Genomic DNA, 24,647 nt, shown 5'->3' on the forward strand with positions numbered 1-24,647 from the left:
TAGTCCCTACACCTAAAACCATAAGTCCAGATGCTGGTTTGTCCCACGCTGATCTCACCACATGGCTTCCTTCCATAGTCCCAGGCCCCGAAGATGGTTTCCTCGCGCTGCTGTTGACCGTGTGGTCGCCGGTCCACTGGTGCTGTTTCACCTTTCTGATTTGGAGGGCGGATCCCAGGCTCGCCGCTTTGGGCTGGATTAGGCACTTTTCGCCGCTTTTCTGCTACAGGGCCGAGTTCTTGGTTGATTGCAGCTGCCTTTTCTCCCCTCCGGACGGCACTTTGGAAGGTTTTTCTCAGCCACAGCTTTTTTGCAGGGGGCTTTGGGATGTTCAGAGTTATAAAAGTCCAGTCCGCCCGGAGAGATAGCACAGCGGCGTTTGCCTTGCAAGCAGCCGATCCAGGACCAAAGGTGGTTGGTTCGAATCCCGGTGTCCCATATGGTCCCCCGTGCCTGCCAGGAGCTATTTCTGAGCAGACAGCCAGGAGTAACCCCTGAGCAATGCCGGGTGTGGCCCAAAACCAAAAAAAAAAAAAATAAAAAAATAAAAGTCCAGTCCAAAATTTCCAAAGTCGAAATCCAAATTCAAGCCGAAGGTCATTCTCAGAAAATCAGTCCGCTTGTAGAAGCTTTTTCTTTCTGAACCTTTTCCAATTAAGGCCCTCCATCAGTATCTGAGGAGGCCGAGGTTTTTGGAAAAAGGATTTTCGGCAACAAAGTTTCAGTCCTGAGTCTTGGATGGGAGTGATACACGTTTTCAACTCCCCTGTTTCACTGATATTTTTGCCCCTAGAAGGGGTCGCGGCCATCTTGGAACATGGCTTCATGTGGCCAAACACTTTGGGCTGACTCCATCTGAAAAGAGCCAAAATCAAACAGAATAGCAGAAATCTCACCATATTCGCTGTTTTCTTGGGTCCAGGATTCAAATCACAGTTCAAGCGCCAGTTGTTGCATTAAATAATTAAAAATGGAACTGGATGGAGAAGGATGCCATGGCTTTCGGCTGGCTCTCGCACTTCTGGTCTTTGGCCAGCATGGAGGTAAAAGGGAAGATGGCTGAAAGGAGTTAAGATGCAGAGCTAGCGAAGAATGGCTGTGCTTGAAAGGTTATGATAGAGACCACACATGTGGTGGATAGGGTATGAATAAAGTTAATGCTTCCTGATGCCTGTCTGTGAGTGAGTTCAATACCCGTCGCTTTCCTGGACCCCAGACCCGCCGGTTGATAGGGGTTGCGGAGCCACGTGGCCGGGGCCTAAGGACAAAGGCCTCCATCCTTCAATCCATCCACCTCTATCCAGCGCCATCATTAATTATTTAATGCAACATCTGGCCACTCTTATGTTTTGTATTTTGTCTGTGTGTTTGGGGCTACATCTGATGTTGCTCAAGGGTTATTCAGTTCTACAGTCAGGAATTACTTCTGGTGGTTCAGGGTCCATATGGGATGCTATGGATCCAGCTCAAGTTAGCAAGTGCCCTATCTGCTGTACTATTGTTCCACAGTTATGTGTGTGTGTGTGTGTGTGTGTGTGTGTGTGTGTGTGTGTGTGTGTGTGTTTCTGCCATATTCAGCAGTACTCACACTTATTTCTGGGTTTGGGCTCAGGGGTCACTCCTGATGGGGCTCAGGGTACTATATAAGGTGCTGAGGTTTGAACCTAGATCTGACACATAAAAGGCAAAAACACCCTTGCCCCTGGGCCAAAGCAGTGGCACAAGTGATAGGCATTTGCCTTGCATGCAGCTAACCTAGGACAGACCTCGGTTTAATTCCCCGGTGTCTCATATATTGCCCTAAGTCAGGAGTGATTTTTTTGGGGGGGTCACACCCGGCAGTGCTCAGAGGTTAATCCTGGCTCAACGCTCAGAAATCGCTCCTGGCAGGCTCAGTGCTCAGAGGATCACGTGATGGTATGGATTAAACCCAATCCATCCCTAGGCAAAGTATGTACTTAGCCTATAGAGATTTTTGGTTTTCTGTTCATTTTTGTTTGAAAACCACACAGTGGTGTTCAGGGCTTACTCCTGGCTCTGAACTCAGGGAATATTTCTGGTGGGCTCAGGGGACCATATCAGGTACAGGGATCAATCCAGGGTCAGTCTCATGCAGGCCAAATGCCCTACCCATTGTGTTATCACTCCAGGCCTACAATTAACATTTTAATAGGAGATTAATGTAGTTGAAAAACTCATTGAAAATGTTGAAAGTAAATATATTAAAACTCATTATATCATGTTTGTTTGTTTGTTTTTGGGCCACACCCAGTGATGCTCAGAGGTTACTCTTGGCTCTGTGCTCAGAAATCGCTCCTGGCTTGGGGCACCATATGGGATGCCAGGGGATCAAACTGCCGTTTGTCCTAGGATGGCTCAGGCAAGGCAAGTGCTTGAGACATGACTCTGGCCCAAAAATTCATTATATCATTTTAAGCTTAACTCTTTTTCAAGTATCTAAAACAAAACAAAAAAATTTTGGCCACACCTGACAGCTCTGAGGGGTTAACTCCTGCCTTTGCATTCAGAAATCACTCCTGGTAGGTTTGGGGGAGCATATGGGATGCTAGGGATCAAACCCAGGTCAGCCTGTGTAAGACAAGAACTCTGCTATAGCTCTGACCCTAATACAGGATTCTTTTTTTTTTTTTTTTTTTTTTTTTTGGTTTTTGGGCCACACCCTGTGACGCTCAGGGGTTACTCCTGGCTATGCGCTCAGAAGTTGCTCCTGGCTTGGGGGACCATATGGGACGCCGGGGGATCGAACCACGGTCCGTCCTAGGCTAGCGCAGGCAAGGCAGGCACCTTACCTCCAGCGCCACCGCCCGGCCCCCTAATACAGGATTCTTAGTTTTACCTTCCTGGCTTCATAAAAATAAAAATCAACAGTTAAAAAAATTCTGGAAAAACAAATCAGTAGCATTTTGCATAAGACATGCAGAAGGGCAGGATGATAGAGGTAGTATGGATCTCTCTAGATTAGGAGGGAGGGGGCTAGAGAGATAGCACAGTGGTAGGGCATTTGCTTACACACAGATGATCTTGAACAGACAGTGGTTTGAATCCCAGCATCCCATATAGTCCCCTGTGCCTGCCAGAAGTGATTTCTGAGCACAGAGCAAGGAGAAACCCCTGAGCGCCACTGGGTATGACCCAAAAACAAAACAAAACAAAAGGATAGGATAGAGAAATAGTAGTGTAGGTACGGTACTTGCCTTGCATGTAGCCAACCCAAATTTGATCCTTGGCATTCCATATGATCCCCTAAGCCTGCCAGGAGTGATACCTGAATGTAGAGCCAGGAGTAAGCCCTGAGCATTGCTGGGCATGGCTCCAAAAATAAAACACAGCGGGCCCAGAGAGATAGGACAGTGGTGTTTGCCTTGCAAGCAGCTGGTCCAGGACCTAAGGTGGTTGGTTCAAATCCCGGTGTCCCATATGGTCCCCAGTGCCTGCCAGGGGCTATTTCTGAGCAGACAGCCAGGAGTAACCCCTGAGCACCGCCAGGTGTGGCCCCAAAAAAAAAACAAAAAAACAAAACAAAACAAAAAAAACACAGCAAAACAAAACCAAGCACAAAAGGCAGGCAGAGGGGCTGCATCCATGAAGAATAGGCCTGTAGTCTCATAAGCCCATGGGACAAGTCATTCTGGTTCTGTAAGGCTGCCCACAGGCCTGTGATGTTCCCAGGCTACAAAGAAGTGTTGGAGGGATAGAATTTTCTGGAACTGTGGTCCTTTGGCGGAGATATAAGATAGGCACTTGGGCTGGGCAGGGCAGAGAAGTGTCCTCAAAGTCCAGATTTGGGGGAGAGTGCTGAGCTGGGGGACCAGAGAAAGGGCCCTCTGAAGGTTTAGGGAGATAACACACATGTGGGCAGCTCTGCACATACATGTTCAGAAGACTAAGGGGAGGACAGGGCCAGGGCAGAGGTTCAAAACCCCCACTGGGTGGTGTGGAGGCAGGCCTGGTTCAATTGGGTTTGTTCCTCTCTACTCTGAACCCTTTACCTGAGCAGTTTGTAAGAGTGTCCATCTTTCTGGACAAGGGAAGCCTAGACATGGGGGCGGGGCTCTTCCCAGCCTTGCAGGAACTCTGGCCCTGAGCATGTCTCAGTGCAAGGTCTGGGGCTCAGAACTGGCCCTGCTGGAGCTTGTGTACTGCGACACTGGCCCCCAGTTTCCCTGGCCATGGGGAGCACTTGTGGGACTGCTGAGCTCTCCAGTCCAAAGCCTCTTTGTCACCACCCCTCATTTCCCCACAGGTCTAATTACACACTGAGAAACAGATGCCATAGGTACCCCATGTCTGATTCACAGCCCAGAGCAGAAGATCAGAGACAGCTGGCCTAGAGTTGATGCCCAGCCCCAGAGCGAGGGCATAGACTGAGGGCACCTCTAACCACTATCCCTGCCTGACCCTTAGCTTCAAGGTGCCCCTGAGGGCCTTCGCAGCCTGCAGCCTTCTGCTCTGGCTCTGACGGGACTAACCTGGTTGGCCACTGAGCAGAGATTAGAGAAGACCAGTGGCCGGTTAATGCTGCTGACGTCAGAGCCGGGCCGTGTGGCCACTGGGGGTTCGGGCCCTCCCCCAAGGCAGGAGCACGGCCCATGTGACCTGGACTCATTAAGCCGCTTCAGTGGCCAGAGAAGCCGATTGCCAGATCCTGGGCAGCAGGAGGGGGGAGGTGGCAGGGCAGTCCTCAGCCAAGGGATCACTAACTCTGGGGGACCTACGCCAGGGACAGAATTGACAAGAGGGGTCCCTCTGTTCTGTCCACCTTGACTCACCCTTACCATAATTCTCCTTGGGTCCACAGAGGACCCTCCCATGCACTGAGCTGAGCCAAGGGTAGGAAGCTCCACTGAGGGTTAGTGGGAGAAGGACCACTCCATCCAAGCTTCCAAACTCTGTCTGCATTGCACACAGCCCTCCTGCTGCAGACGCACCACAGGCCCGCGAAGACTCACCAGACACCTGTCCTCCTTCCCCTTGGCAAAGCCCAGCCCACAAGTCCCTTTTCCCTAGGTTCTTTTTATTTTATTTTATTTGGTCTTGGGGCCACAGCCGGTGAAGCGCAGGGGTTACTCCTGGCTCTGGGGACCGTTTGGAATCGAACCCAGGTTCATCCTGGGTCAGTTGCTTGCAAGGCAGAAGCCCTATTGCACCAGGCCCCCTTTTCCCCAGGCTCTTCCTGAGTCACACCCTGTGCTTATAAGGGGCTTTCAGTCCAGACAGGTCAGAAAGTTCTGGAGACACCAAGGATGCCCCAAGATAGGTTGTCAAGGAAAACTTAGTGGTTGCATGCGGAAACAGCAGCTGGTAGGGCTCTTCGGGTGAACGATGAGAAATAATTTCTAAGAAGGTGGGACAGGGCAGGGAGCCAGATGGGCATGGATCCAAGAGGTCAAGCTGGCATGTTCAGTGGGAACATGTGTGCATGGATGCAGGCATAAGTGTGTGCATGGTGGCTAATCTGCCTCAGGGGTGGTGGGGTTGCCAACTAGGGAAGCCAGCGAGGTGTAAGGCAGAGGGGTGCGAGGACACTGGTGGTCTGCTCATGAGGGGGTTCTGGGTTGGAGGTGAACAGGCCTATGGAGGGTCTGAGTGCTATGGGGTTGATGTGTCAGGGGAAAAGGGGACAGGTGAGATGGGCAACCGGCTGGAGAATGCAAGGACAAGACTAAAGAGGAAGCCTGAGAGCAAAGGGTAGGTAGCCAGGACCCTCCATTCCACCATCCCACTGAACCACCTCATGTGTCTGGCACTCTCTCAGCCGAGGTCTCAATTTTCAGAGATGGGGGGGGGACCAGGCTGGAGGCTGAGATAAAGGTCCTTGCACCCCCACACTCAGCAGCTGGTCATGGCTCCGCTGCAGGAGTAACATCTCCTCTGGCCACAGGGAGAGAAGGTGCAGGGTGGCTGTCAGAGCTAGCTACAGCCCCCTGCCAGCTGTTCGGTCACCACAGTCTGGGCTGGGAGATTCGGCAGGTGGCGGGAAAGACCTGGGAGCTATGTTTGTCCTGGCGCAGGACCAGGCCTAGCATCAACAAACATCCGTCCCTCCCCCGCCCAGCCCAGGGACCCCACATCATGCTGCCTCCTGAGCTCCCATAGCCATCCAGCCCCTGCTCTCTTCAGTCTGGACGGAAGACCCCAACACCCATACGTTGGGTGACCCTGGGAATGGCCAGTGGGAGCACCCAACCCTTTGCAAAAAGCGCTCTGCTGAACATGTGGGGTGTCTACGGTGAGGAGGTGCAGAGACCTGTGGCCAGTCCTCAAGCCCCTTTGAAGTTGGGAGTTTTAGACTTCTCAAAATCTATAAAGTAAGCTCTGCTCTAGGGGCGGGCGCACCAGACCTGAGCCCAGAGGAAATGCTGGAGGAAGGGTCCTCCTTCCTAGCCGCCTATGGGACACACTAGGGTGATGAGAGGTTTGGGGCCCATCACCATGCTATTAACTTTTCTCTTCAGTCCTAAACCTAGTCCCCTGCCTCCCAGCTACCCCTTCCCTGACTCCTCACAAGTCGGGGGAAAGAGCTATTTCCTGGTACCATAAAGGGAAACTGAGGTACCACAGTGGAGTCAGTGAATCAGCAGAAGAGAATCCAGCTCTGGGCAAGAAAGGGTCAGGTCAGGTTCTAGGAGACAAGACCCGAAGACACTCTGTGGCTGGAAGAGCAGAGGCCACCGGATTAATTGGATCAGTCGGTAGCTGAGAGGCAAGGGGCACACTTGTCCTGAGTGGTTCCCCACCTGGTCCCTTTCCAGGGTCAAGGCCTACCCCAGCTCCTTCCCAGCTGGATCTGGGGGACTTATAGCCCCACTACCCTCCTCTTCCAACAAGGCTTAGGAAGAGAGGCCTGCGGGGCTGGGTTTGGAATTCACAGTCAAGAACAGGGTCTCCTTAAACCCTATGCTCAGGGGCTGGAGCAATAGCACAGCTATAAGGTGTTTGCCTTGCACGTGGCCAACAAGGACAGGCACCGGTTCGAATCCCGGCATCCCATATGATTTCCCCAAACCTGCCAGGGGTGACTTCTGAGCGCTGCCGGGTGTGACCCAAAAACAAAACAAAAAACAAACAAACAAACAAACAAACATAAAAAAACACCCTTTGCTCAAGGAGCCCAGTCCCCCAGGTCGGGTAGGGCCTACCCCTGCCCAAAGGCCAGCTCCTCTGCTCCTAGGAAATCAAGAGTGGATTTGACCCTGGAACTTTCAGGCAAGCCCCCTTTCTGCCCTCACTTAGACCCTCTATTCCAGCCCCCAGAATCCTCGGGGACACAGAGATGCCAACTAAGTTCCTCTCCAGCCCACTGGCTGCCTCTCTTGGTCAGCCCAGAAAGGTGAGGCCCAGGTTAGCCCTGAGCGTCCCCGCCCAATGCGCCCTTCGCTCAGGACTCAGGTTAAGCTTTGCCCTGTGCCACTTCTGGGGCTGAAGACCTCCTGGCTGGCACCAGGCGATGCGGGCTCAGCTGGGGGCAAAGCCCACGGGGGTACCCAGAGATCTCAAAAAGAGATTCAGCTTGGCACTGGAGCTTTTCTCCCCGGTGCGCACCAGACCTCAAGGAGCCCCTCGCAGAGGGCATCGTTCTCTTCCAGAGGGGACCCCTGGGCACCCCTCCACCCCTCTGGCTAGGGCCGGGTGTCCCCAGCTCCTGAGGGACCGGCCCCTCCTCCTGTGGGCCGCCGGGGATTGGCGGTCGGGGGGCGGGCCTGGGGCGGGGCCGGGCGCCCTTCATCCCCCGCCGCTGAGCTGTGCGCCCGCAGAGCTGACGGCACCGACTCCGGCGGAGCGCAGCGCCCCGACTCCCGAGGCGCAAGGCCAGGTAAAGCCAGGGGCACGAAAGCCACCAGCCTGGGGGGCCTCTGGGGGGCCCAGCCTTTCCTCCCCTCCCGTCCACACCAGGCTCCGGACAGCTCCCTGGTCCTGCAGTCTCCTCCCTGCAGGAGCCACGGGTTCCAGGAGCCAGAGCCACGCGCGCCCTGCGCCTGGAGATGCCACAGGCTGGGTAACTTGAGCTGGGGACCGGGAGGGACGAGTGGGAGATGTCTATGGGGCTAGGAGGCATCTAGCTGACGTCTGGAGGTGTCGGAACAGCACAAGGCTGAAACCACAGGACACTTTGCAGGGGACTCAAGCCTTCCCCCAAGTGTCCCCTGGCTGCAGAGGATCCGTCCAGGGAGGCTAAGAGGGACCCAAAGTGAGTGAGTTCTGGAGTGCTGCGCCAACGACGGGCACCTGCTGGGCAATCGATGCGCTGGCACGCCTCCAAATCGGGGTCTGTCTAGCTCCCATCCCTGGGTCATGGGCTTTGAGGACACAGCAAGGCTGTCCATGCGCCCTGAGCGGATCCTATGGGTCCCTGAGTCCGTGCTCTTGGGCGCGGTGCAGTAGGCAGTGTGGTTCCCGGGCATCGCTGGCTCTGTATGCTCTTCTGCTGCCCAGTGCTCTCAGGCAGCGTGGACCCCCCGATTTGCACCCCTGCTTGAGATCCGACTCGGTTTGCAGAAGCCCGCCCAGGGCAGACTTGCCTCTTCCATTGGCTGTCGCCACCGCCTGCGTCTGTTGACACCAGGGGAGGAGGAGGCGCAGGGCGGGGCCTGTGCGAATCTGCACCCACCCACCCACCCCCCAGAGGTGACCCGAACCCAGGTCCGACCTCCAGGACACGAAGATAGAGGTGTCTGTGACGAGGGGGACATCTCCATCCAGAGCCATGCATGCACTCTTTGACCCACCAAGTGGCCTTGGGCCACCGCTGACCCAGGAAGGGGGACAGGCCTCTCTTCCCTTCACTACCTGATCTGTACTGGGGCTCAGAACTTCAGAACCTTCGAGGGCCTATCTAGGTCATATGGAAAGCTAGCATGATCTTGAGTTCCATTCTTGAGAGTGGAGTGATGGTTCTATGCCAGCATGACTTCCTGCAGGGAGCAGGGAGGTAAAAGTATGGGTGAGTTTTAGATACTGGTCAATGGGCCTGGAATTCTAGATCAGACTGGGAAATCTTTCTCCTGATGAAGGTCTAGGCCAGGCAGTGGAGCTGCCAAGGAAACTGAGGTTGTGTGTTTCAGACCTTTGTGCTCAGCCCATGAAGCCACGTCCTCACTAACTTCTCCAGCCCTGCTCTGCTGATTGCTGGTTTTTTGGTTTTGTTTTGTTTTGTTTTGTTTTTTTGTTTTTCGGGCCACACCCGTTTGGCGCTCAGGGGTTACTCCTGGCTAAGCTCTCAGAAATTGCCCCTGGCTTGGGGGGACCATATGGGACGCCTCGGGATCGAACGCAGTCCTTCCTTGGCTAGCGCTTGCAAGGCAGATACCTTACCTCTAGCACCACCTCGCCGGCCCTTTTTTTTTTTTTTTTTTTTCAGATCAGGTCCCTTCCCCACTCCCACAGACAAGGGCTCTCAGTGACCAGCCCCTGAGAGTTAGTGGCTCCTATCCTTGGCAGAGGGCTTGGACACATGGAGAAGCAAGAGAGTGGCTGGCTGATGGTAGTTGGTTTCTGGGTTAGTGGCTGAAAGGGTTCTGAGCTGCAAGGAGCTTACCCTGGAAGTCTGGGCTGATTGGGACGATGAGCAGTCAGATTAAAGAGAAAGCGTGTTTGAGGGCAGCAGGGAGTTGCTGGGCAGGTAGAGTTTTGACTTTCATGCGTGCAGAAAGCAGAAATAGATCTGGAGACGTGGCTTAGTGAGTTGCCTGGCCTTGGGAAGCTTGGGTTTAATCCCCAGCACCACCACCACCCCACAAGCTGAGGAAATGTGTCCCTATGTTGCAGTAGGATAGGTTTCCCTCAGGAACAGGGCCCAGGCCCACTTCGAGCAAGTGAGATGGGTCTGGGATTGCAGGGTCTTGAACAACTGTGTTCCAAGAACATTTACTGAGCACCTACTTGTTCTGGGAACACTCTCTCCAGCTAGTGTAGGGCTGGCCTTTGACTCTAGACAAGAGGACTGATGGGTGGGGGACTCTGGAGGTCCAGGTGGGACTTCTGGGGGCTCAAGGAAAGGACCAGCTGCTGGGTCAGGAGGGGCTTTCCGGCCAGCGACCTGGGGTGGCTTGGCTTTGAATTTCCGCTCTGCGGGCCACGTCCTGTACACAGCCTCGGGCCGGCACGTCTGCACTGGTGCCTGGAGCTGAGGACAGGGCTCAACCCAGCAGCCATCACCTCCCTGCCTTTCCCGTCCTTTGACAGAAGATTGCTGGGGGCCAGAGGCCTCTGTGCCTTCCCCAAAGGTCCTCCTCTTTACATGTCTCTGGCCCTGATGAGAGAGCTGACCTACTGGAGAGGACCTGGAAGTGCTGGGGCAGTCTGGAGGGGCAGGCCTCTCCTTGAAGTCCACAGGGAGGACTGTCCCCTCCCTGAGCCTCTGGTTCCCTCTCCCCTTGCTTCTTTGCAACACTCTGTGTTGTTTATGTTGGTGGGGGGGGGTCACACCCAGCAGCGCTCAGGGCTTACTCCTGGCTCTATGCTCAGAAATCGCTCCTGGCAGGCTCATGGGACCTTATGGGATGTTGGGATTCGAACCACCGTCCTTCTGCATGCTAGGCAAACGCCTTACCTCCATGCTATCTCTCCGGCCCCTGGGACATTCTGTCTATGTGGCTTCTCTTGCCAAGTCTTGCTTGCCCTTCTCCATCTGACTGTTGCTGATGTGTGCACCTCCCTCTTTCTCTCTGTATTTTCTTTTGCTCTGCTCTCTCCCTCGCCATCTCTCTCCCTGTGCTTGTGCTTCTGTCAGTCAGCTTGGATTAGTCTCTGCACGCAGTGTTTGCTCTCCCTGTCTACCCCCCCTCCCCTGTTTCTTCCTGGTGTGGGATGGCGCCTGTCTTTTAGGCTGACCTCTTTAGCCCGTCCCTCCCGCCCCCTCCATCGGGGTCTCCGAAGAGTCCTGAGTTGCCCCAGGCCCCTGCTCCAGCTCTCTTTGGGGCCAGAAGTCCGGCTGTCCAAATATTTGGCCGCCTCCAGGGGATTCCGGGTCAGCAGGGAGGAGAATGGACTGGCTGGCTCGGGGTCTCCCCTGCCCCCCGGGGGGCCACAGACACGTGATGTCCTGTCCTTCGCCTCAGCTGGGTACTTGGGCCGCACGTCCCTCTCAGCAGGCTGGCAGAGGAGGGAGGGAGGGACTGCGGCTGGCTCAGGCCCAGCCTGAACCCAGGTCCCAGCTGCAACCTCCCGGGGGCAGCTGAGCGAGGAGGGTCCATGGCGGCTGTGAAGAAGGCCTACGTGGCTGGGGCGAGGCCTAGCTCTGAGCATCTGCGGGTGTCTAGAAAATGTACCCTTCACAGGAAAGTCTATTTTCCGGCTCCCGCAGAGCCCTTCAGATCCTCCTAGACACTTCCGCATACCCAGGGCACAGATGCAAAGGCCCCCATACCAGGGCCAGGGAACTGGGGCTAAGACTCATGAACCTGCCAGGATTGCCTGCCCTCCTCTGGCCCTCCTGCAGACCTCCCCCCAGTGCACAGCTGGCTGTGGGACACACACTCCCATACTCGGTGTTGCTGATCATGGGAGAGCCCAGATGAGGACTAAATCCCTGGGATCATAATGTTGACTGTGGATTAGCTTAGTTTCCTTTCCCTTTCTTGTGTTTTGATGTGTGTGTGTGTGTGTGTGTGTGTGTGTGTGTGTGTGTGTGTGTGTGTGTGGCCACACTCGATGGCACTCAGGGGTTGCTCCTGGCTCTGTGCTCAGAAATTGCTCCTGATAGGCTCAGGGGACCATATGGGATGCCGGGAATTGAACCCGGGTCCATCCTGGGTCAGCAGTGTGCAAGGCAAATGCCCTATCACTGTGATATTGCTCCAACCCTCTTGTATTTTTTTCCTTAGGGTAGTGGGCCACATCTGGTGGTACTCAGGATTTACTCCTCCTGATTCTGAGCTCAGGGATCACTCCCAGCAGTTTTTAGAGATCATAAGTGGTCCTAGAGATTCAAATCTGGGTTGGGCATATGCAAGGCACCCTACTATCTTTCTTCCCCTCCCCCAGTTCTGACACCCCCTAACATGTCCTACCCTTACACCCTGACCACTGCCATCTGCTCCCATATGTCTCCGTGTCTGTGTCTGGGGGACGCTGCTCTTCAGCTCAGTGTGAATTCTGTGTCTCCAGGGGCAGCCTCAGTCCCAACAAGAGCAGAGGGATGCCAGGCCAAGAGGGGCACTTTGTCCCAACCAAAAAGCAGTAGGGCCGAAGCAATAGCACAGTGGTAGGATATTTTCCTTGCACATGGCTGACCTAGGACAGACCCTGATTAGATTCCAGGCATCCCATATGGTCCCCCAAGTCTGCCAGGAGTGATTTCTGAGTACAGAGCCAGGAGTAACCCCTGAATGCTGCCGGGTGTAGCCCAAAAAAACAAAAACCAATAACCAAAAAAAAAGAGAGAGAGAGAGAGCAGTGAGGATGAGTGAGCTGAAATCAGGTTCCCACATACCTGAGCGACCGAAGTGACCTTTCAACAGGGCCCACAGCCAGACCACTCTCTCTTCCCTTGAGATCTGGACTTGAGTGAAGGTGGGGACCATGAAAGCAAGTTTTTGGAGTGGGTGGTTTGTGCTTCCACTGTGCGTGTGGCTGTGGGGTGGGGAGAAAGACAGTGTGGCTGTCACAGATGTGCTCTGACATGCACACACACGTGTCCCTGAGCACAAGAGAGAACAGTAGGGCTCAGAGCCCTGTGGACTTGAAGAACCTGGATCTGGGCAGAGAGACACGCGTCCCACCGCGGCTGACATAAGCATCAGCCCCGCTGCGGCCTGGATTCCCAGACCTGGGAATCTTTAATTAGCCAACCCCAACACCTGCTGAGGTGTGCCTGCCGAATTCTCACCCTGTGATGCCAGGCGTGGGCGGGCGTTACCCGCACCTCAGCTTCCTGCCTGCTCCAGCCCTTATCTCCCCACAAAGCAAATAGGCCTGGGGCAATGACCTGGCCATCGATTGACTGCCCCGGTAGCCCGTGTGGCACCCAAGACACACACCACACTGGTGACCCGATCAAGGTTGCAATGATCTTTCCACCTTGACCTCTGATCCCTTTCAGGAGGCCCCGGGCTTGTTCTGGGGGAAAGACTTCAGGGAGGCTCCTGTCCCCGGGTTTCATGCACCTGGGAGCACTGAACCCTGAAGGCCTAAGAGTGAGTTCTTTGTCCAGGATCACACAGCAAGGCAGGAGGACCAGGCTCTATGTATCCATCTGGGCTCTGCCAACTCTGGGCCAGACCCCAGTTAGGTTCCCTAGACTTTTTTTTTTTTTTTTTTTTTTTTTTTTTTTTTGGTTTTTGGGCCAGACCCGTTTGATGCTCAGGGGTTACTCCTGGCTATGCGCTCAGAAATCGCCCCTGGCTTGGGGGGACCATATGGGACGCCGGGGGATTGAACCACGGTCCGTCCTAAGCTAGCGCTTGCAAGGCAGACACCTTACCTCTAGCGCCACCTTCCCGGCCCGACTTCTTATTTTTTTGTTTTGTTTTTGGGCCACACCCAGTGATGCTCAGGGGTTACTCCTGGATATGCACTCAGAAATCACTCCTGGCTCAGGGGACCATATGGGATGCTGAGGACTGAACCCAGGTTCGTCTTTGGTCAGCCTTGTTCAAGGCAAGTACTGTGCTATTGCTCCGGCCCAAGTTACCCAGACTATTTTTTTCTTAAATAATATCTTTATTTAAACACCGTGATCACAAAAATAATTGTAGTTGGGTTTCAGTCATAAAAAGAGCCCCAGACTTCTTAATGCAAAGGAGCCTCAGAGGTGATAGGCCTGAGGAGAGAAACTCAAAAATGAACTTCCAGGGCCAGAGAGCAATTAAACTGGCTAAGTGCATGCTGTGCATGTAGGAGGCCTGGACCCTGTTCTCAACACCACATGGCCCTTGAGCTCTGCCAGGAGTGACCCAGCATAGAGCCAGGAATAATTCTTAATCACCATGAATGTGGCCCCAACCCAAAAAACTAGGGGTTCTTCTAGGGGTTGAGAGATGTTCAGAGAAGTGGAGTTCATGCTTGCTTGAAGCATGCCTGGCACTACATACAGTCACTTGAGCATCATCAGACCCTCCCCATCCGCAACCCACCCCAAAAAAGAGGAGGGGAGAGAATGTTTCTAGCCTCAGAATGGCTAAAGTTTCACATCTGAGTCCAAAGTCGGTCTCCCTGACCTCCAGCCCCCTCCCTGTGCAGGACTAAAGTCCAGGCACTGACCTGGCGATTAAGGCTGGTAGCCTATGGCCACAAAACCTTCATCCCACCCTTTGCTGTGCCAAGGTCTCTTTCCTATTTCCAACTGGAGACTCCTGCTTAGAACTTTAGAACCAGGGGCCCGAGTGATAGCACAGTGGTAGGGCATTTGCCTAGCATGTGACTGACCCATTACAGACCTTGGTTCTATCCCCGGCATCCCATGTGGTCCCCCGAGCCTGCCAGGAGTGATTTCTGGTGCAGAGCCAGGAGTAACTCCTGAGCACTGCCGGGTGTGGCCCAAAAACAAAAACAAAAACAAAAAGACTTTAGAATCATTCATGTGTTTGCCTCTAAGAAGTCTTAGGTTAATGCCTTTTTTTGGGGTCTCAAGACCATGTGGCCCCACAGTGGAAACTTTAGGATGGAGTTGGGTATGTGTGTTTGCACTTTTGTCACTATATATTTACAGTCACTTGAGCACTGGTGGGACCTATGTGTGGGAGCCGTTGGAGGTGCAGAGAGCCTGAACCCATCAGGGACTGGTGTGGTCATGCTAATAGAATGGAAGATATAGGCCAGTGTCTTTGTGGGGGGACTAGAGACCCTGAAGCCAAGACCTCAGACACCTTGATCATGGGGCCATGACCATGGTCTCTCTGGAGGCCGCCCGGCTGCTCGGAAAGGTTCTCAGGGCAGAGAAGGGTGCTCTGTCCAGCTGCAGTCTCAGCACTCTCTCAGGGCCTGTCCCAACCTGCCCAAGGCTGGGAGCCCTGCAAGAGCAATGCAGCTGAGTGCCAGGGGGTCCTCAGAAGTGGCTCTGGCACCCCCCTCACTCCACTGAGCTCCTTGGAGAGGGCACTGAAGTGAGGCTCAGGCAGGCGTGTGAGGAGATGAGAGAGAGCTAGCTGATCTCAGTGGCCAGCCTGAGTGGGGCAGGGCCAGAAGGGTAGAATTTACAGTATGGTCCCAGATGAAGGAGAGGCTAGTTGAGGGAGTCCAGGCATGGGGTCCCCAGGATCAAGATGCCTGGGGTCTTCACTCTGTGCCATCAGGACAGCCAGCCCCCACACTTGAGAGAGTTACCAGGCGCCATGCAGAAGAGCAACTGTCCGCACAGGAACCCCTATTGCTAGGTAGAGGGGGGTGGGTTGGCACTTCAGGCCCAGGCTTTAGCAGTGTACCCCTCTCTGGTCTTCATCTTGGCCTCACCTCTTGTCATGGTGGCCTTCAGAATGTCCTCACAGGGGCCAGAGCCATAGCATAGCAGTAGGGTGTTTGCCTTGCACGAGGCCAACCCTGGATGGATCCTGGTTCGATTCCCAGTATCCCATATGGTCCCCCCCAAGCCTGCCAGAAGCAATTTCTGAAGCACAGAGCCAGGAGTAATCCTTGAGTGCTGCCAGGTGTGACCCCCCCCCAACCAAAAAACAAATTAAAAATAAGTAAATAAACTGTCCTCACAGATGTCACTGTGAGTCAACGGGCACAGGTCTCTCTCTAACCAACCAAGGACCTGAGCTCCTGGCCAGGGACACTAAAAGTCGAGGGGTCAGCTCAGAGTCCACTCCTAGAGGGTCTGCCCCTCAGAGTGGAGGTTCCCCTAGCAGAGGAGGAGAAGCTTGAGGGAGAACAGAACCCTGAGCCAGGACTGTACAGAAGGCAAGGTCTGTGTGGCCCAGAAAACTGGGCCCTGGGGCACCAGTTTCCTGGAAGGCCCCCGAGGGCCCTTCGCAGCCGGGTGGGAAGGGTCCAGGTGTCAGCCACCAGTGCCGCCTCAGGCCTCCTGGGGGGTGGGGGGGCAGCCTGTGCGCCTGCCGATCTCTGCGCCAGCGGTCAGCCTACAGAGGGCCTTTTGTTCCGGATGCCAGCAGTGCCCGCCGGGCAGCTGGGAACGGGGCCCACAGCCCTCACCCTCTCCCGAGGCCTCTAGCCGTCAGGCAGTGCCATTCTAGGTTGGCTAGGAGGCCCCTGGCACACAGGGTGAGCACAGGAAACTGTCTCCCAGTGTTAATGTCAGAGATGGGGATTTGGTCCAGGGCCTCCCTGCAGAGTGAGGTTGGGAGCCTGGGCCCAGCATCCCAGGGCCTGGCCATGGACCATGAACTCGGGTCATCCTGCCAATCTTCTCCCCAAGCAGCAAAACAGTGGCCCCCCCCAGGGCCTTTCTGGGCTGGTATGGGGAATGGTTGCCTGTCTTGACCGAGGTATTCTAGTGGGACATCCTGAAGCACCTGGTGTCTGAGATCTGTGTCCCCGAAGCCAGGTCTGGGATAGGATCCTGAGCAATAGTTAGGAATCAGGGCCCTCGCCTTGCATACACCTGACCCCAGTTCAATCTTCAGCATCACAAGCCCCATCCCACCCCCTAGCATCCCTGTGCGTGTCTCATGAGGCTTTGAGCATCACTGGGGTGGGTCAGGTGGTTCCTGGCATCACAGAGCATCTTTGGGCCCTTGAACTGTGAGACTGAGTTGGTTAGGGCTGTCTGTGAGTGGCCCCAGGCCCCCTCAGCATCTCCCAGATCCCCCCACAAGACAAATTCCAGGGAGCTGGCAGCAAGTTAAGCTCACGTGCACATGTGTTAAAAAATGACCCCCTCTAGGGTGCTCTGGCTGCATTGCTGTCATGGGCCTGGAAATAACTGGGTGGGGGGGGGGGTTGCAGCTCTGCAAACTTGTTATTAGTGTGTGAGCTGCTACTCCTGGGGTCGGGTCCCTGAGCCATGGAGGCACCTCTGCAGACAGAGATGGTGGAGCTGGTGCCCAACGGCAAACACTCAGAGGGGCTCCTTCCAGTCATGAGCCCTCCAACCGGCAGCCATCGGTGAGTACAAAGTCTGGGCACCCCGATTCAAGGTGGGGGCAGGTTGGGCAAGGGAGGTAGCTAAGAGCTTTGCCCGGCCATGCCCACAGGGTGGAGGGCCCACGACGCAGCTGCGTGGAAGGCGAGGGCTTCCTGCAGAAAGGCCCCAGCAAGGAGCCACAGTTCACCGACGTGAGCCTGGGCAGCGAGGGAGGATCGGGGGCACCCATGGGAGCTTGGGTGCAGCCATGAGGTGCTCTGGGGCTGCGGTGGGAGGCTGAGGGATGGAGAGGGGGGCACTGTGATGGCCTCGGCGCCTTGCTAATGCTCTCCCCCATGCCCGCAGTTTGAGGGGAAAACGTCATTCGGGATGTCGGTGTTCAACCTCAGCAACGCCATCATGGGCAGTGGTATCCTGGGGCTCGCCTATGCCATGGCCAACACGGGCATCATCCTCTTCCTGTGAGTGCCTGCCACACCCCCAAGGGCCTCAACAGGACACCAAACATGGCCTCCACTTATTTCCCTGGCCTACCGCCCTGAAGGTCTGGGCACTTGCCCTTAGCTCAAACCACAGATACAAACACCAGGCATCGTCAGACCAACAGACCTCACTTCCTGTGGACCCTATAGCATTACAGCCTGAGGTCTATCACATCTCCCATGTGTCCCCCGATACTGCATCCTACCACCTGCTTGTCCCAAGAACTCCAGGGACCCTTTTAGTCCTGACCTGCTGAGCCCACATGCATCCTATTAGAGGAACGGAACTCCCTCATCACAGTGTCCCAGAACTCAGCTTCTGCCTGTCCAGGGTGTCCCAGCGGCTTCTCTTTGTCCACTCCCACCCAGGTTCCTGCTCACAGCAGTCGCCCTGCTCTCCAGCTACTCGATCCACCTGCTACTCAAGTCCTCGGGAATCGTGGGTGAGCCTGAACCCAGCTTTTAGAAGGGATGGGGGGCTTAGGGGCTGGTCCTGACTCCTTTCCTGGCAGGCATTCGTGCCTACGAGCAGCTGGGCTACCGTGCCTTCGGAACCCCGGGAAAGCTGGCGGCAGCTCTCGCTATCATACTGCAGAACATTGGAGGTGAGGTGGGCATCGGGGGCCAGTGGGCACCCTGAGCTGGTTGCCTCAGCTGCCCCTACCCTGACTCACCCCTCTTCCCCCTTAGCCATGTCCAGCTATCTGTACATCATCAAGTCAGAGCTGCCCCTGGTCATTCAGACCTTCCTGAACCTGGAGGAGCGAACCTCGTGAGCCCCAGGGTCGGGAGGGAAGTGGGGAAAGGTGGGAGACCCCCTCAGTGTCCATCCAGGTTGTAGGGGCAAGCAGGGCTTGCTGGGAGGAATGACAACAATGATAGCAGGTGATAGAGAATGACTAGCAGAACTAATGCTAAGGAAACCCCTCCTTGGAAGGGCAGCAGAGGCAGGGTGGGGTGAGGTGGGCCTGAGGATGTGGGCTGCAGCCTGTGAACCTGGGAAGGCCTGAGACCCTGATCTTAGCTCTGACACCTGTTATTCCTGGCCACCCCTTGGTGATCGTGCTCTCCAGTAAGCCCCAGGCTGCCCACTTGCCCATCAAATTAGCCAGCATGGATGGGGTGTTGACAGCCAGGCAAGCGGGGCTGAGGCTGAGAGGTTAAGGATTCAGAAGGCAGGAACCAGGCAGGATCTATGGGGCCCCCTCAAGTCCCTGGGCCTTCCCCAGAAAGCCAGCTTTACCCCCGAAGTCCCCAGGTTCCCTTTCTGGGGCACCACAGAGGATCTGGGTGGTTGGTAAGTCCCTGAGATCATCATGGAAAAGACCCCATCCCAAGAGAGTTTTTTTGTTTTGGTTTGGATTTTTGGACCACACCCAGTGGCATTCAGGGGTTATTCCTGGTTCTGAGCTCAGAAATTGCTCCTGGCAGGCTCAGGGAATCATATGGGATGCTGGGAATCAAACCCATGTACAAGGAAAATGCCCTACTCGTTGTGCTATCCCTCTGCTTCCCTCCCAAGAGGTTTTTTTTTTTTTTTTTTTTTTTTGGTTTTTGGGTCACACCCGGCAGTGCTCAGGGGTTACTCCTGGCTCTATGCTCAGAAATCGCCCCTGGCAGGCACAGGGGACCATATGGGATGCTGGGATTCGCACCACCATCCTTCTGCATGAAAGGCAAACGCCTTACCTCCATACTATCTCTCCGGTCCCGGTTTTCTTTTTTTTTTTAATTTTTTCTTTTTTTGGCGAACCAGGTTCGTCCTGGGTCAGCTACGTGCAAGGTAAACGCCCTACTGCTATGCTATGCTCTGGCTCCCCAGGAGGTTTTCTATTATATCCACCTCTGTGTGTCTGTCACAAACACATTCTGAGAGAGGTGCATCCCGACCCGACCCAACCCAACCCTCAGGGTCTGAGATTCGTCCGGTCCCTTCCATAACATTGGGGGTCTACTGAGCTCTCCATGACACTGGTGCTTGTTTGATAAATGGAGACAGGAGAGTGTTTTTTTTTATTATTATTAATATCTTTATTTAAACACCATGATTACAAATATGATTGTAGTTGGGGTTCAGTCATGTAAAGAACACCCCATTGGGAGCCGGAGAGATAGCATGGAGGTAGGGCATTTGTCTTGCATCCAGGACTGTGGTTCGAATTCCGGCATCCCATATAGTCCCTGAGCCTGCCAGAAGCAATTTCTGAGCGTAGAGCCAGGAGGAAACCTTGCGCACTGCCGGGTGTGACCCAAAAACCAAAACCAAAACCAAAAAAAAAGAACACCCCCTTCACCAGTGCAACATACCGGACAGGGGAGTCTTGACTATGGATGAGTCTGTGACTCTTCTTGGGGTAGAAGCGAGAAGCGAGGAACCCAGCTTTAAGAGCTGGTGCTAGAGCCTCCCCTTAATTCCGCAGGGACTGGTACATGAATGGGAACTACTTGGTAATCCTGGTCTCCATCACCATCATCCTCCCGCTGGCACTCATGCGGCAACTCGGTAAGCAGGTGGAACCAGGGCCCGAGGGGGCTGTGTGGTGGGGGACCCCAGCCTCACAGTCTCCCCCACTTTGCAGGTTACCTGGGATACTCCAGCGGCTTCTCCCTCAGCTGCATGGTGTTCTTTCTCATTGCAGTGAGTCACCCTCAGGGCTGGTCAAAAGTGGGAGGCAGGGGGGCCGGAGAGATAGCATGGAGGTAAGGCGTTTGCCTTTCATGCAGAAGGACGGTGGTTCGAATCCCGGCATCTCATATGGTCCCCTGAGCCTGCCAGGGGCGATTTCTGAGCATAGGAGTAGCCCCTGAGCACTGCCGGGTGTGGCCCCAAAAAACAAAACAAAACAAAAAAGTGGGAGGCAGGCGGGCATTCTAGAAGATTCCTCCCCTGAGGGTTGTGAGGTCATCCTGGCAAGTCTTGGTCAGAGATCTAGACGTGGTTTCTCTGTCATTCCTCACTTCCTCTGCAGCCTGTCTGGCCCTGAACCCTTGTCCTCCCCTCCCTGAACCAGGTTATCTACAAAAAGTTCCAAGTGCCCTGCCCACTGCCCCTACATGCTGCTAACATGACCGGCAACTTCAGTCTCAAAGATGGCGCCCAGGAAGAGGTGGCATGGCAGCAGCATGGCGCTGAGGCTGACGAGGCCTGCAGCCCCAGATACTTCATGCTCAACACTCAGGTTCCGACCCTTTGGGGGTGGGGGCTTGGGCCCAGGCAGGTTGTGGGGGCTGTGCTGACATGGTCCCTTATTTCCCCAGACGGCGTACACCATTCCCATCATGGCCTTTGCCTTCGTTTGCCACCCCGAGGTGCTGCCTATCTACACTGAGCTCAAGGAGTAGGTGGCCTCGGGGTGTGGGTGGAGCTGCCTCGAGATGAATGTGACCTGACCTGGGGGAGGCATCCCTGGAGGCAGCTCAGAGCAGTAGAGCACATGTTGGGCATGTGGGTGCACTTTTCAGGCCCCCCATGGTACCCAAGTATGGCAGAGTGTCCCCGATGACTTCTAGCAGCACTATCAGCCAGGCCAAGTATTTTTAGGAGGGCCCCCCAGAACCTACTGACCATTGTTTGGGACCAATTGCTGACCAATGGGACCATTGCTGATCTCCCAAAAGAACTTCCAGGGGCCGGGCGGTGGCGCTGGAGGTAAGGTGCCTGCCTTGCCTGCGCTAACCTAGGACGGACCGCGGTTCGATCCCCCGGCGTCCCATATGGTCCCCCAAGAAGCCAGGAGCAACTTCTGAGCGCATAGCCAGGAGTAACCCCTGAGCCTCACAGGGTGTGGCCCAAAAACCAAAAAAAAAAAAAAAAAAAAAAAAGAACTTCCAAAGATCTTGGGCTGGAGAGATAGCATGGAGGTAAGGCGTTTGCCTCTCATGCAGAAGGTCATCGGTTCGAATCCCGGCGTCCCATATGGTCCCCCATGCTTGCCAGGAGCGACTTCTGAGCCTGGAGCCAGGAGTAACCCCTGAGCACTGCCGGGTGAGACCCAAAAACCAAAAAAAAAAAAAAAAAAGAACTTCCAAAGATCTCTAGGACATAGAGCAAGAGCAATAGTACAGCAGGTAGGGTGGTTGCCTTGCATGCAGCCAATCCCAGTTCAATCCCCGCTGCCACTAATGGTCCACTAAGCACTAGAATAATGCATCGTGAGTAATCTCTGAGCATCACTGGCTGTGTCCCCAAACCAAACAAACACCCAAAGATTTTCAGGACTGCTATAAGGGGGAGTTGGGAGCAGGAGGGAGGCTCCCTCAACTGTCAGATGTTTTGGGGAGCTTGGGGGGGGGTAATCTCTCCTGTGACCCAGCTTGGTTGGCACTAATCCCCTCCCTGCTGCCCATCTAGCCCCACCAAGAGGAAGATGCAGCAAATCTCGAACATCTCCATCGCAGTCATGTACGTCATGTACTTCCTGGCTGCTCTCTTCGGCTACCTCACCTTCTATGGTACGGCTGGATGTGGGGGTAGAAGCCAAGCTGGGGGGGTGAGGGGTTACCCAGGGCTCTGTACAGGGACACCCATCCCAGTATGTGGGTTTGCAGCCATGGAGGTGAGCCTGGTTGCCATGCCCCCCACACTGAGCTATGGGAGCCAGGCCCCCTGCTGATCCCCTTCCCATCTGCCTGCCACACAGATGGGGTAGAGTCGGAACTGCTGCATACCTACAGCAAGGTGGACCCCTTTGACGTGCTAATCCTGTGTGTCCGCGTGGCTGTGCTGACGGCTGTCACGCTCACGGTGCCCATTGTCCTGTTTCCGGTAAGCCTGTGGGCTGGAGTCTGAAGCAATGGGATCAGGGGGCAGACACCTGAGCGCTTGTTCACTTGTCCCCTCTGGCCCCCAGGTGCGCCGTGCCATCCAGCAGATGCTCTTCTCCAACCGGGACTTCAGCTGGCTGCGACATGTGCTCATTGCCGTCATCCTGCTTACTGGCATCAACCTACTGGTCATCTTTGCTCCCAACATCCTGGGCATCTTCGGGGTTATCGGTAAGATTCTGGCCCTCTGGTGTATGAAGGTGGGGTACCACCCCAGAGGCTTTTTCAATGGTAGATCCCTAAACTGGAATCCTGCATTTAAACCATGGCAGAGAATCAGCTGCAGGGCTTAGACTCCCATCTGAACAGTTGTCCTATGGCAGTTGTCACCACAATTGTTCTCACTGAGGTTGGGGATCACTGAGCTAGGGTTCATTGATCTTCACAGAGGATCCTGTTAGATCCTGTCCCTACTTTTCCTATGAGAAACTTGGGTTCAGGTAGACAAAGGAAATAGAAAAGTTGAACTCCTGACAAATAGGGAGAATTTATTAGGTTCCAGAATCAGGTAATCATTGTTTGATGCTCTGTCCTCTGTCCTGTCTCCATTGAGCCTCTGAGTTGGAAGATCAGACAATTCATATACATCTCTGGGGGACCCTATTTAAGAGTCTGACTCCCCAGCTGAATTCTTTAGGAATTAACAGAGCTTTTGGTACTGAGTATCTTGGATCAAAGGGTCTTGGTACTAGGGGCTGGAGCGATAGTACAGCTGTGGGGAATTTGCCTTGCAAGTGTCTGATCCAGGTTTGATCCCCGAATCCTGTATGGTTCCCCTGAGACTTCCAGGAATAATTCCTAAGCACAGAGAGCCAGGAGTAATCCTGAGTACCAGCAATGTGGTTCAAAAACCAAACCCAAAAATATTTTTCTTGGTTCTAGATGATTGAAATCTGACTAAAAGTAATTTCAGCACAAAGGAATATATTGACATAAATAATGGAGAGACTGTGGGGGCCGGAGAGATAGCACAGTGGTAGGACATTTACCTTGCATGCAGTTGACCTGAAACGAACCCTGGCTTGATTCCTGGCATCCCATATGGTCCCCAGTGCCTGCCAGGAGCAATTTCTGAGTGCAGAGCCAGGAATAACCCCTGAGTACCTCCGGTGTGACCCAAAAACAAAAGCGAAAACAAAAAAAGGAGAAACTTTCAGGAAGCATTCTATTCAGGATTCAATAGTCTCATAGCTATCCAGGAGTCCAAGAGCTATTGCCTGCCTTTCCTCCTTGCCAACTGGATTCACTGACAGATTCTCTGACACCAGCAGTATTAGAGTCCTATCTTGATTGACAGAAAATAAGGGAATGGGCAGATCAGCTCTCTAGAATCAGGGAGTGCACTCTAGTGAAATAACAAGATGGATCCCTCAATCAATATAGAGTGTTTGGAGACCAGAGAAATAGTACAGCAGGTAGGGCATTAGCCCTGAACCAAGTCAATCTGGGTTTCATTCCCAGCATCTCAAATGGTCCCTGGAGCCCACCAGGAGTAATTGTTGAGTGCAGAATCAGGAGTAACCCCTGAGTACCTCCGGATGTGCCCCCCCCAAGAACACTTTATAGTTTGACCCTGGTTGAAGAGAAAATATAAGAGCTAAGGCACTTGCTTTGCATGCAGTTGACCCCAAAGTTATCAATGATATCACATAGGGTCCCCCAAGTACCACCAAGACAGAGCACACAGCCAGTAGTAAGTCCTAAGCATTACTGAGTGTTATCCCCCCAAAAATTCAGACCTCAATGAACCTTTGCTAAGAACAAGCCAACATTGATGAATCCTTCTCTGCTGTAGGTGCCACATCTGCCCCGTGTCTCATCTTCATCTTCCCTGCCAGCTTCTACTTCCGCATTGTACCCACTGAGAAGGAACCTGCTAAGTCTATCCCCAAAATTCTGGTGCGAAGGGCCTGGAGGTCGGTGGTGTGGAGGTGGGGGTTCTGGGGCTACACTAACCTTAGCTTTAACCTTGATTTCTGACCTTGCAGGCCCTGTGCTTTGCTGTATTTGGCCTCCTGCTGATGACCATGAGTTTGAGTTTCATCATCATTGACTGGGCCTCAGGAACTAGCCGGCAAGGAGGAAGCCACTAGGAGACCCCCTCTGTCACCTCCTTGGTCCTAACAGCACCCACCCCGACTTCTCAGCTCCTACATCCAGGGGGCAAAGGTGTGGGAGGTGTGGTCAGCACTACGACTGTTTGGTCTGCCCCACATCCACTCTGTGGAAGACTTTCGTTAGGGGCCCAGGACCAAAGTCTTTAGACCACGACCCTGCTGGGTTCCTAAGGCGCAGGGGCTTCCTGAGCTGGGAGGAGGGTGGGACTTCAGCACCACTTT

The 24,647-nt window shown here is 54.3% G+C and overlaps 1 protein-coding gene across 2 annotated transcripts; it reads left to right on the top strand.

Annotated features, from left to right (window-relative positions):
• Positions 1-7,766: 7,766 nt before the first annotated feature.
• On the top strand, positions 7,767-24,438 carry SLC38A3 (solute carrier family 38 member 3). 2 transcript variants are annotated; one of them, XM_049777362.1, is made up of 16 exons: positions 7,767-7,834; positions 16,864-17,022; positions 17,112-17,193; positions 17,348-17,463; positions 17,854-17,927; positions 17,997-18,089; positions 18,175-18,256; positions 19,905-19,987; positions 20,064-20,122; positions 20,496-20,663; positions 20,743-20,822; positions 21,836-21,936; positions 22,125-22,249; positions 22,335-22,479; positions 24,104-24,207; positions 24,297-24,438. In XM_049777362.1, the coding sequence occupies exons 2-16, from the start codon at positions 16,922-16,924 to the stop codon at positions 24,399-24,401; spliced, it is 1,518 nt and encodes a 505-aa protein (XP_049633319.1). In that variant the 5' UTR covers positions 7,767-7,834; positions 16,864-16,921; the 3' UTR covers positions 24,402-24,438. The 2 variants fall into 2 exon arrangements, with proteins under 2 accessions (XP_049633319.1, XP_049633320.1); XM_049777363.1 differs by having other exon boundaries at positions 16,884-17,022.
• The last annotated feature ends 209 nt before the right edge of the window (positions 24,439-24,647 follow it).

Source organism: Suncus etruscus, chromosome 7 (assembly GCF_024139225.1).
Source record: "Suncus etruscus isolate mSunEtr1 chromosome 7, mSunEtr1.pri.cur, whole genome shotgun sequence".
Lineage (NCBI taxonomy): Eukaryota > Metazoa > Chordata > Mammalia > Eulipotyphla > Soricidae > Suncus > Suncus etruscus.